The sequence below is a fragment of the Otolemur garnettii genome, unplaced genomic scaffold (genome assembly GCF_000181295.1).
Source record: "Otolemur garnettii isolate 467f Iridium unplaced genomic scaffold, OtoGar3 scaffold00048, whole genome shotgun sequence".
Classification (NCBI taxonomy): Eukaryota; Metazoa; Chordata; class Mammalia; order Primates; family Galagidae; genus Otolemur; species Otolemur garnettii.
The window spans coordinates 7,937,321-7,949,574 of NW_003852443.1; the positions used below are offsets into that span (position 1 = coordinate 7,937,321).

The 12,254-nt window shown below is 43.3% G+C and overlaps 2 protein-coding genes across 2 annotated transcripts in view; one reads left to right on the forward strand and one right to left on the reverse strand.

The window, feature by feature from the left end:
* Positions 1–7,105, reverse strand: part of PLEKHA3 (pleckstrin homology domain containing A3) — a 28,521-nt gene extending 21,416 nt beyond the window's left edge. The window contains exons 1-2 of the mRNA XM_023514157.1: positions 6,653–7,105; positions 2,094–2,210 (exon numbers count right to left, since the gene is read on the reverse strand). Of these exons, the coding sequence (XP_023369925.1) occupies positions 2,094–2,210; positions 6,653–6,692 (157 nt within the window). The 5' untranslated portion in view covers positions 6,693–7,105. The remainder of the gene's footprint in view (positions 1–2,093; positions 2,211–6,652) is intronic.
* A 1,689-nt stretch (positions 7,106–8,794) lies between these two features.
* Positions 8,795–12,254, forward strand: part of FKBP7 (FK506 binding protein 7) — a 17,064-nt gene continuing 13,604 nt past the window's right edge. The window contains exons 1-2 of the mRNA XM_003791478.3: positions 8,795–9,127; positions 10,446–10,597. Of these exons, the coding sequence (XP_003791526.1) occupies positions 8,919–9,127; positions 10,446–10,597 (361 nt within the window). The 5' untranslated portion in view covers positions 8,795–8,918. The remainder of the gene's footprint in view (positions 9,128–10,445; positions 10,598–12,254) is intronic.

A 12,254-nucleotide genomic window follows, 5' to 3' on the forward strand; every position in this document is an offset into this window, starting at 1 on the left:
AATGTGCTTTGCTTGTGTGATTTATAAACTGGTTCATAAGACAATCCCAAAAAGAGTTCTGAAACACTGGTAATGACGGTGTCACTGACAGTGAGCACATATGGGTGGCACCTGTGGCTCAGTGAGTAGGGCGCCAACCCCATATACTGAGGGTGGCAGGTTCGAACCCAGCCCCAGCCAAACTGCAACAAAAAATAGCCGGGCGTTGTGGCACGTGACTGTAGTCCCATCTACTCAGGAGGCTAAGGTAAGAGAATCACCTAAGCCCAAGAGCTGGAGGTTGCTGTGAGCTGTGACACCATGGCACTCTACTGAGGGTGACAAAGTGAGACTCTGTCTCTAAAAAAAAAAAAAAAAAAGAAAGTGGGCACATAAATCAAAAAATTGAGTCCACTGAAAGCCAACAGATATTGGTACACATTTCAGTATACTTATTAAAAATAAAAAACAATTATGTTCCATGTATTTTAAAGAAGATGAAATAACATATATGTACCAGGCTACTGTGTTTCTTTTTCTCATATAGGCAGGACTCCCTTCTAATAGACCAGCAGTAATTCTTAGCTAAAGAAGGCAGGATACAATCACCTGGCAGGCACCTGAAGGGTGTAGAAGGCTACCTGGATGACACTGATCTGCTCTAAGTAGAGAATTACTGTTACTGTTAGAGACCTAATGATGGCAGACCTGAGGTGAAAGTCAAGAAGCAGACAGGGTGGCACCTATGGCTCAAAGGAGTAGGGCATCAGACCCATATACCAGAGGTGGTGGGTTCAAACCCGACCCCGGGCCAAAAAAAACTGCCAAAAAAAAAAAAAAAAGCAGCAGCAGACATACAGCTAAAGGATCAGCACCCAAAGCAGAAATTCTCCTTTGTCTACAAGGCTAAATCCTACTAAAAACTACCACAAAATCACACAAAAGGAGCAATGCAGCCCTGGAAAATGAGCACACAACACATTAGCTGCTGCTTTGGTATAACTTAAGTAAGAAAATGCATAGAGCAGTAAGATAATTCTGGAGCATTTGGTAGCTCTGACCAATAGCTCACCATGTCAAAGAAACTACCCTTCACAAATATTCAAGCTACGAAGGAGCAGTGAGAAAGGCCGACAGGGAGTTTAAGGGTTTTTCTTTCAGTTGTCTTTGAAGAAGAATTCCATAGAAATAATTACCATTTTATCTGATTTTACTCTACCTACCTCCACCCCACACACCCAACCACACATACAAATGAATCAATGGTCTAAGAAATCTTCCTTCATGAAAATTACAGCATAACCTATTATTTTATTGCTCCCCTTTTAGAAGTAAAGGAAACAACCTCTATCACCCAGAGAAGCTTATCTCCAAATTCAGTAAAAAACCAATTTATGACTCTGACTTCGTATTTTAACAAAACCCTACAGAGCTATCCCCATCATCTCTATAGCTCAGCTTACTACTTTTACTATAACTTTGTACAATGAAACAGAAGGCTTATAGACTCAATGCAGACACTAAAGTATCCATAAGAAATTGTTTGTCGGCTCAGTGCCTGTGGCTCAAGCGGCTAAGGCGCCAGCCACATACACCTAAGGTGGCGGGTACGAATCCCCAGCCCGGGCCCGCCAAACAACAATAATGGCTGCAACCAAAAAATGGCCAGGCATTGTGGCAGGCGCCTGCAGTCCCAGCTACTTGGGAGGGTGAGGCAGGAGACTCGCTTGAGCCCAAGAGTTGGAGGTTGCTGTGAGCGTGATGCCATGGCACTCTACCCAGGGTGATAGCTTGAGGCTCCGTCTCAAAAAAAAAAAAAAGAAATTGTTTGTCAAAAAAAAAAAAAAAAAGCAAAGAAAGAAATTGTTTGTCAAATCCAAATTGGAAGACCAGCACAAGTATTGTGCATTTCAATTCAAAGTGTATTTATAGAGGCCCAAATATCAAAAACAATGTTTAACAATGTTAAATGCCATTCCCAATTGCTGAGAATATAAATGGCATTAGAGAATCCCTAAGTGGTTAGAAATGCTGTTTTTCTCTTGTTCTGAGTATGGTGGGGAACCCCTTACTACCACGACCTCAAATTCCTGGAATCCTATATATGGACTCACCTTTAATTTCACAAACTGCCATCTTTATACTTCCTTTGCTCCCTTTGCAAACATCATCCTGTGAATCATAGTAGGATAGGATTCCATTATCTAAAACAAACCAACGAGGCTGCCAACCTACAAAGATCATAAACAACAAAAGGTTAATACAGAAAGAAATTATTTTTATCACAAAGAAAACTGTGATTTCAGTCAGAGGGCAGTGGCTCATGCCTGTAATCCTAAAGCTCTGGGAGGCCAAGGCAGGTGGATCATCTGAGCTCAGCATTTCAAGACCAGCCTAAGCAAAAAACGAGACCCCATCTCTATTAAAATTACAAAAAAAAACAGCCAAGCATTGTGGCAGGTACCTGTAGTCCCAGCTACTCAGGAGGCTAAGGCAAAAGGATCAACTGAGCCCAGGAATTTAAGGTCGCTATGAACTATGATGCCAGTATATGCTACCCAGGGTGACAGAGTGAGACTCTGTCTCAAACAAAAAAAAAAAAACAAATCTTATTTCAAAACCTGCTATCACATTATTTCTTGGCTCTCAAATAATATTTCAACAATGAAATTTTTAATGGCCAAGACTTACTCAAAATGTTTTTGCATTAATCTCTACTTTGTTGGGAGAGATTTCTGGACAAACCTCTAGATTAACATAAACACAGGAAGTAATACTGTTCTTCTGGCTCACAACCTTTTTTTTGTTTTGTTTGTTTGTCTGTTTAGAAGACTGGGGTTCAAAACTGCCAGCCCCAGTACTGGTGCTCACAACCTTCTTATTAATAATCCATAGGGCGGCTCAGCGCCTGTGGCTCAAGCGGCTAAGGCGCCAGCCACATACACCTAAGGTGGCAGGTTCGAATCCAGCCCGGGCCCGCCAAACAACAATAATGGCTACAACCAAAAAATAGCCAGGCGTTGTGGCAGGCACCTGTAATCCCAGCTACTTGGGAGGGTGAGGCAGGAGACTCGCTTGAGCTCAGGAGTTGGAGGTTGCTGTGAGCAGTGAAGCCAGGGCACTCTACCCAGGGGCTCAGCTTGAGGCTCTGTCTCAAAAAAAAAAAAAAATCCATAGGGCCCATCCTTAGTAATAGTCCTATACAAGACTCTGTACAGAACTATCCTCTTTTCTGAAAAAGGAACAGAGTTGGTGTTATGAAAGTAATGGAAAAAGCAACAGAAAAGAGGAACTGGCTCCACCTTTATTATCATTCTTTAATTGGATAACCATAACCTGGGGAAAATCTTTTCAGGTCAGTGAATGTCTAAAATTCCCTATCTCCAAAATGAAAAGGTTCAACAAGATGACCTCTCAGGTTTCACCTAGTCCTCTAAATTCTGCAGTGTGACCTTTCTCCTCCTAGAAAATACAGATCTAAGCAAACTCCCTTGAACATAGTAAGTGCTAAATGAATGCATCTTTTAGACAGAAGCCACATACCCTATGGTAAGAGAACAGATTCCCTATGCCACCCTCCACCACCATTTCCCTTCTCTGCAGCTGCCCCCTAGGGCAGAAAAGATAGAAACTGCAGTTATTCATTTAATTGATAGTTTCTTTGTGACTATCAGACTTGATCCAAGGCAAAGCTGGTAACAGGGATGGTGGCTTTCCTCAGTACCCAACTCCCACTTCTCACACAAGCCAAATTTGGTGTTCTCTGAAACATGCTATAGTTCACAATAGTTCGCTGACTAATAATATGATGACCATGCTGGAAGCAGGGTGACTGTCCTTGTTCTTTCCACCACTAATTAAATCATGACTCAACACAAGTGTACCAAGCTAAAATGTATCCACTTTTAAAATGTAGGTATTCAAATCCTGGTCACTTCAGCCATAGCCTGCTATATGATTAATCTGGTTTTTCCAGGGCCAAATAGTATCAAGACAAGGTAGATAGGTGTGTTCTCATTATACTCTGATCACAGATGTAGGACTTACCTTTCCAAAAGACTTTACCTCATCGGTTCTCAATCTGTGGGTCACAACCCACAGGGACTGTATTAAAGGGCCATGGCATTAGGAAGGTTGAGAACCACTGCTTTACCTGAACATTGAGTCATGATAAAAAAGTTAAATTTTACTTGCATACTTTAAGAAGGCAGAGAATGTCATAATACAGTTTAGAAAGGTACTTGTCCAAACTAATTTAAATAAAACAAGCAAGTTTCATATTCCTGGAAAATTCACTTTTATGAAACACTGTAATCTCCCCTAATTAAGACCTGGCAAAAAACAAACACACACACACCTAGAGGTTCTTTTGGTATATGGATTTCATCTACCTTGTTGAGCACTGTATTCCCAGCAACTAGACTGGTGCCTGGCACACAACAGATGCCAAAAAAAAGCAATTTCTCAAATAATAATAAGTAAACAAATGAATACCAAAAAGGGAGATATTACTCATTATCCATGGCAGTATACACGTGCAGCATGTTTGTGCAAGTATCTTTCCAAACACTAATTTACCTTGGCAAACAATTATAAACAGGGTAGGGTAAAAATCAACTACTCTACCCAAGGTCAAGTGTGCCTACAGAACAAATTATGATTTTGAAAGCCATATAGCTGCAATTCAATATCTCTTTAAAACAAATAATAAGCATAGTAATTTATAGCAACGTGAAAGGTAAGTGTGGCAGAATGCATTAATCTAATCAAGCCTATTAATTATCTCTTGCGCACCTTGTTGAAGAAATATTTAATGAAACAATCTCTAATTGATTCACACATTTATATAAGAGAGGGCTGTACCTGTGAAAAAGATTCATGGGTATTTTTTTTAAAAGTACATTATTTTTATCTCAAATTACTAGCTGTTACTAAAATCCTTATTCTCTACAAAATATTCTCAAATAACACTATAATTTATTGTAAGGGTCCTTAAAGATCACTTAGTATGAACAGCGTTCATCCTTATGACCTGAGATGAACTAAAATTAATAATCGGCATGCCTTCAGGCCATATGTAAATTTTAAAAAGAGAGTTCTTCCAAACACAGGATTTCATTTCCGCAAACTTCTATGATGCAGACTAGATGTTAACTACATGCACTGCAAAGATTAAAATCTAAAGTACACTGTGGTTAAAAGCTCAACAGCTGGTACTCAGTACCTTAGGAGATGAGGAAATCACGGAGGCCAAATTTTGCCTCAAGTATTAAATTATGACTCATTTCAATAATCGCCCATTGCTTTGGGGTGTGCATAAATGGTTTCTCAGGCATGACCTCCCAGTACACTGTGCTTATGAACTGTGCTGAGAGGAAAAAGCTACAACTTTAGCACTTTCCCTCAAACAAAGAGTAAAATGGTGCTGCCACAACCATTTCCATATGAAAATGCTTAATAAAAAATATTTGTCTTTTTTTAGTTGGAATAAAACATTAGCATATCATAAACATTAAAGCATTTGCTGCTATAAATCTGGCTTTAGCAATCTAATTAATCAAAAACAAGGGGCAAGCATAGGTCAGCACTTATACCTTAAAGTATTTATGTGTAGATTTTGCACAAGGTCTGGTGGACCTAAGTTGAGTGTACCACACGATATACTAAGAGGTTCAAAACTTTGAGCACAGTGAATACGTGTTTAAGGCAAGATTTTGCCTAAGTGGTGGACCAAAAAATCTGTTTACTATTCAAATTTATTTCAAACCCATTATTATTACTCTAACATGGTGAGAGCATAGAATTCTGGAGTTGAAAGGTACCTCCACAATAAAATAGTTGATCACCTAGCCTTAGGAGACTGAGATCTTGAAAGAATAAATGACTGCCTTTACTGTTGGTTGATTTAACACAGATTTAAGGATAAGGCGTTGACAGCCATGGAAAGGGGCTCTTCCCCGCAGGTCTCTCATTTCTGCAGAAACAACTAACTTTTTGAAGTTCTTTCCAACCCACTTCAAGGGTGAAATTGCCTTGCCTGCTTTCCCTTCTCTGTATTACATTTCTTCCACTATTTCTCAGTTAGATGAATTCTGAACTGTACAGACACTTCATTGATAATCGCTAAAAGAACGTTATCTGGAGACAGCTTCTAAAATTATACTTGCCAACCAAGAACTTCAGCAAGAGAACTTTTTAAAATAAAGTGCTAAGGAAATTAAATACAGAAAAGATTTCTTAAAATTAAGTCTTGATCTTAAAGGATCTATTCCCGTCCAATACTCCAGCAACTCAATTATTAACAAAATGCTTAATATTAAGTGTGAATAAGGATGGAGAGTGCAACAAACACACGTAGGTACGCTGGGAATTGTTCCAGACGATATATAGGCGGCAAAGAGAAGTACCATTACCCGAGTAAACAAGTGTCGGTCGCACTTCCCACCTTCGGGAAGGTGCGCAGTCTCGAACCCTCCCTTGCAAGAGCCAGATAAGCTCTACCGGGGCAGAGACAGGGATTAAGCCCTGGCAAAGAAAGAAGAGCCAATTCGCTAAGAGGGTCACTGCGGGCCACCAAAAGGGAGCGGGAGCCTTCTCTGAAGCCTCCCCGCCTAATCCCGCCCAAGCCCTGTGCCTCTCCCCTCTGTCCCCAGAAGCACCCGAGCCCCCGTACCTGTGAGATAGTTGGTCCACTTGTACAGAACCCCCTCCATGCTTCACAGCCCCGCACCGCGCATCCTCCTGGCCCGGCGCGGCCGCGCTGCTGGGTAGGCGCGGAGCCTGGGGCAGCCCCTCGCGGTCCGTCCGAGCCCCGTCCCCGGGCGCCCCCAGCCGGCACGACGCCGCCCTCAGCCCGCGCGCGCCGCCGGGACGTGGCGGCCCTTAGAGGCTGAGACGGCGGGCGCCGCGTGGAGCTCGGGGGCCGCGAGGCGCGGGCTCAGACATCCCCGGGTGAGCCTCGGCGGCCGCTCCCGCTGCAGCGGCAGAAACGCGCCCGCCGCCGGCCTCTCCGCTCGCGCTTCCGCGGCCCGGCTGCTCCCTCCCACGCCCGGCGCTTCCTCCTCCCCGCCTGCCTTCCTTCCCCCCGGGCTCCCCGTTTGTTTTCATTGACCCCGACGTCGCTTTCACTTCCTGGATGAAAGGGGCCGGATCGTCTCGGGAAACCCCTCCCCGGCGGCGGGGCTGGAGGAGCGGGCGCGGCCTGCGGCCCCGCAGCGGTGCGGGAGGCTGCGCGAGGAAAGCGAGCGGGCGCTGCTCGCCCTCGGACCCGGGCTGGGACTGCCTTCCTCCTCCTCCTCCTTCTCCCTCTTCGGGCCGAGGCCTTGGAGCCCCGCTGCGCGCGCGGTTGCCAGGCCCACCCGAGCACTAGCTCCCCGCGCACTAGTCCTGCGGGCGGCGATTTAGGCACCTCGGATTTTCTACTCCTCAAGTCCTTTGGGTGATTGTTTTTTTCTTCAAAATAATAATGATAATAAATCCTTCCTATTTCTGTTTGCTTCATATTCTTCTCATATTCAGAGGATCTTAGGAATTATCGCGTAGGAAGACAGTGTGCAGTTCACGGGATCCTCCCACAAGAAGAGAGGAGCCCTAAGGAATCGTTCTCAAGCCAATGATTAACCTTGGATAGCAACAATTTTGTTAGTAAAACAGGGAACTAAACTTCGACATTTTGGTCAGAAAAATGGGGGCTTTCCCCAAGCCTCTGTGGTTTTTGAAAATCCCCCTTGGAAGTGATCTTCAACTCACATAATTGACAGTAATTTTCAGATTAATGAAATTTTGCAAACTTTAAGCAAAGCATATTAAGCAGGCCCAGTGCTCCTTTTCACTGAGGTAGAATAACATCTCTCCTCCTAGAACCTAATTTGGGGGACGCAGGCCTACGCAGGTCTTCCGTCCGGGGTAGACTTTGGGTATTCACTTGGAAATAAGGTAAGATAGAAGAATAGAGAGATGGATGGATGTAATGAATCAGATATAGTTCAATGTCAATAAAATCTAGACGTGGGCATTTGAGTATTCACTGTAAAATTCAACTTTTCTGTTTTTTAAGTTTTCATAGTAAAATGGTGAGGAGGTGTGTCAGAGTTGGCTAAATCTCGGTTGGTATTAGCTGTAATACTTGAGAATAAATGCCCAATACTCGAGTTTCCTTGTCTGATGTGCACAACTACAGATCTCACAAGGCTGGTAAGAAGTCAAAAGCTTTCCTGCTCGGCTAGAGGCCTTAAAGCCAAAGGAGGCCCGAGCCAGGAGAGAAGGAAACACAAGCTGGGGCAGCTCCGGAGTCGCTGAGGTCGGTGCGTGCAAATTCCTGTCACGCTGCGCAGAAGCCCCAGTGCAGCGGTTCCTTTGAGTCCAGCCCACTTTGGTTGTGCGTGACTCAACCTTGATGCATGACTCCGACGCTGAGAATGAGCTTCAAGGACACGCCAGACACCCAGAAAGAAGGCTATTTTCACCCTCTTCTTCCAGAATGCCTCCACTCCCAATATCCCCCTCCCTAGAAGCCTAAAGAAAAGGCTTTTTCACCCATAAATGACAACCATATTCTGACTTATCCCAATCACAGTTTGTCTCGTTCTTTGTCAGTATTGTTTTTGGAAACTCGAGCGTTAGTACGCAAGGCTAAAGAAAGCGGCTGTAAAATAGCGGGTTTAGCGAGGAATAGCGGTTCGAGCGTGCGGGGCTACCTTCGCGACCGAGAGCAGCAACACCAGTGCCAGACACCAGAGGGACCTACGCCGGGCCACAGACCCCAACACGCAGGGCAGCGTTTGCGGCCGGCGGAGGGGCGGAGCCGCGTGAACAGCCCCGCCCGGCCCTTTGTGACGTAAGACAATGCCTGCCACGCGTCTGAACTCGGCCGCTGGGGCAGCCGCGGGGAGCTAGCGAGCACGCGCCCGAGGAATCTTGTAGTTCTATTGGGAGTAACCATGAATTTGTTATTTAGATTAGTCATTTTCTTTTACCTGTGGGGCTTTTTTATGACTCAGGGACAAAAGAAAGAGGAGAATACAGAAGAAGTAAAAATAGAAGTTTTGCATCGGCCAGAAAACTGCTCTAAGACAAGCAAAAAGGGAGACCTACTAAACGCCCATTACGATGGCTACTTGGCTAAAGACGGCTCGAAATTTTACTGCAGGTAGGAAATGCTGTGAACTACTTCCGCGTTTGGTGGATGCCCAAGGTCTCCCCCCTTCCTACCAACCAGAAGCCTAATTAATTGGTCGTCTTGTTTGTTGTTTGGGGTTTTGTGTTTTTTAAACAGTAAGAGTGGGGTCTTTTATTCATGGGGAGAAAAATCAGATTGTATGGTAGTAGTTCTCTAATAAACTAAATATTTTTAACTTTTTTGAAAATGTTGACCCCAGAGATTATCAAAAATACACTACATCCACACATCTCTGAGCACCACCACTATCCCTAGGATTTCAAGAATTAAATCAAGGTACTACCTGTAAGGATTTTTTTTTTTTTTTTTTTTGCCAAGAGTTGGAGTCTTTACAGAAGACTACATAGGATAATTAAAGAGACTTTATTTTGGCACAATTTTTACAAGCTGGGAGCCTTTTCCTAACTGTATCAAGACAGCAGTACAGCAGAGACTTCCTTTGTGACTTATGCTGGGCCCTGCTCCTCCTTTATGCTCCCCTCATCCCGCTGGCTGGCTGTTAAATTCATGGTTACTGCTCAGAAGTAGGATTTTTTATCTTAGTGTGTATTATTACATATAAAGATACGATTGGGAAATGTTTGCTCTTCCCACTTAGAATAAAATAGAGAAATTTAACAAGAAATATTTAAATAACTGTAAAAATGACCTTTGGAGGCTAAACCTGCTCCATCATTTTTTAGAACAAACCCAGGGAAGTTAACTGAGTTATTTGTACAAGCCATCCAGCTGGTTAGGGGCTGGAGACCCATTAAAAAGGTAGCTGTTGAAAACAACAGTAAAAAAGAAAATGAGATGACTCCTAATGACTAGCTTTGGGCAAATCATACTTTTTTATGGCAATTACAGCAAAGTTTAAACCAAATACCCCATCAAGGGGGTTAGAAAATTGCCAATATGAGGAAAGAAAAGATGCTACAGAGGACTCCAATTTTTTTTTTTTTTTTGAGACAAAGTCTCGCTATGTTGCTCTCAGTAGAGTTCTGTGGGGTCACAGCTCACGGCAACCTCAAACTCTTGGGCTTAAGCAATTGTCTTGCCTCAGCTGCCCAAGTAGCTGGGACTATAGATGCCCACCACAACGCCCAGCTATTTTTTTGTTGTTGTTGTCATTGTTGTTTAGCAGGCCTGGGCAGGGTGCGTACCTGCCAGCCCAGGTGTACTTGGCCACTGAGTATACCAGTGAGGTACAGGCTCTAAGCCAGAGGACTCCAATTTTAAATGCCCAGCTATATTTTAAAGTTTGATTTCTTAAAATTAGCTTAACTAAGTATTTTTTTTTTTATAGCCGGACACAAAATGAAGGCCACCCCAAATGGTTTGTTCTTGGTGTTGGACAAGTCATAAAAGGCCTAGACATTGCTATGATGGATATGTGCCCTGGAGAAAAGAGGAAAGTGATTATACCCCCCTCATTTGCATATGGAAAGGAAGGCTATGGTAAGAACTTAATTTCAATTTCTCTTTTTAGTTGTATTTAAAAATAAATAGGGCAGCACCCTTACTCAGTGGGTAGGGCACCAGCCACATACACAGAGGCTGGCAGCTTCAAACCCAGCCTGGGCCTGCTGAAATGACAATGACAACTGCAACAACAACAAAAATAGCTGGGCATTGTGGTGGGTACCTGTAGTCCCAGCTACTTGGGAGGCTGAGGCAAGAGAATCACTTAAGCCCAAGAGTTTGAGGTTGCTGTGAGCTGTGACACCACGCACTCTACCCAGGGCAACAGCTTGAAACTCTGTCTCAAAAAAAAATAAATAAAAATAAGTCACAGACTTCTGCATATATATATCCAAAAGAATTGAAAGCAGAGTCTCAAAGAATATTGGCACACCTATGGCCATAGCAGCATTATTCACAGTAGCCAAAGGTAGAAACAATTCAAGTATCCACAGATAGAAGAATGAATAAATTAAATGAGTATAGACAGACAGTGGAATATTATGCAGCCCTTAAAAGAGAGAAATCCTGACACATAATACAACATAGATAAACCTTGAGGACATGCTAAGTAAAATAAGCCAGTCACAAAAAAACAAATACTGTATAATTCACTCATATTAGGTACCTCAAGTGGTCTAATTTATAGAGACAGAAAGTAGAAGGGTAGTTGCCAAGAACCCAGTGAAGGGGAAATGGGTAAGGAGTTTCAGTTTTGCAAAGTGAAGAATTGTGAAAGGCTGGGCAAAGTGCCTCATGCCTGTAGTCCCAGCACCCTGGGAAGCCAAGGCAGCCAAGGCAGTTCAATTGCTTGAACTCAGGAGTTCTAGACTAGCCTGAGCCAGAGCAAGACCCGGTCTCTAAAAATAGCCGGGTGTTGTGGCAGGTGCCTGTAGTCCAAGCTACTTGGGAGGCTGAGGCAAGTGAATTACTTGAGCCCAAGAGTTTGAGATTGCTGTGAGCTATGATGCCATGGCACTCGATCCCAGGGTGACTGAGTGAGACTCTGTCTCAAAAAAAAAGAATTGTGAGGATTCATTGCACAGCATTGTGAGTATACATTCCACACTAAACAATACACTTGAAAATAGTCATGAGACTATTACAAACACTTCTATGCACACAAACTAGAAAATCTGGAGAAAATGGATATGTTTTTGGAAACATGCAACCACACAACCTTGAATCAGAAAGAAATAGATTCCCTGAACAAACCAATATCAAGTAGCGAGAATACACAATAAAAATCTTTCTAGCACTACTCAAGAGGCTGAGGCAAGAGAATCGCTTAAGCCCAAGAGTTTGAAGTTGCCATGATCTTTGACGCCATGCCACTCTACGGAGGGTGACATAGTGAGATGCTGTCTCAACAACAAAAAAAAAACTTTCTGGCAACACCACAAAAATCCTAATACCAGACAAAATTATGGCCAAATTCTAACATTCCTACAAAAAAGAACAGGTACCTATCCTACTGAAACTGTTCCATAACACTAAGATGAAGGCAATCTTCCTCAAATTATTCCACAAAGCCAATATTAATATGAAACCCAAATCAAGAAATAACCAAACAAAAAAAGAAAACTGCAGGTCAGGCTCGGCGCCTATAGCTCAACCAGCTAAGGCGCCAGCCACGTACACCTAAGGTGGCGGG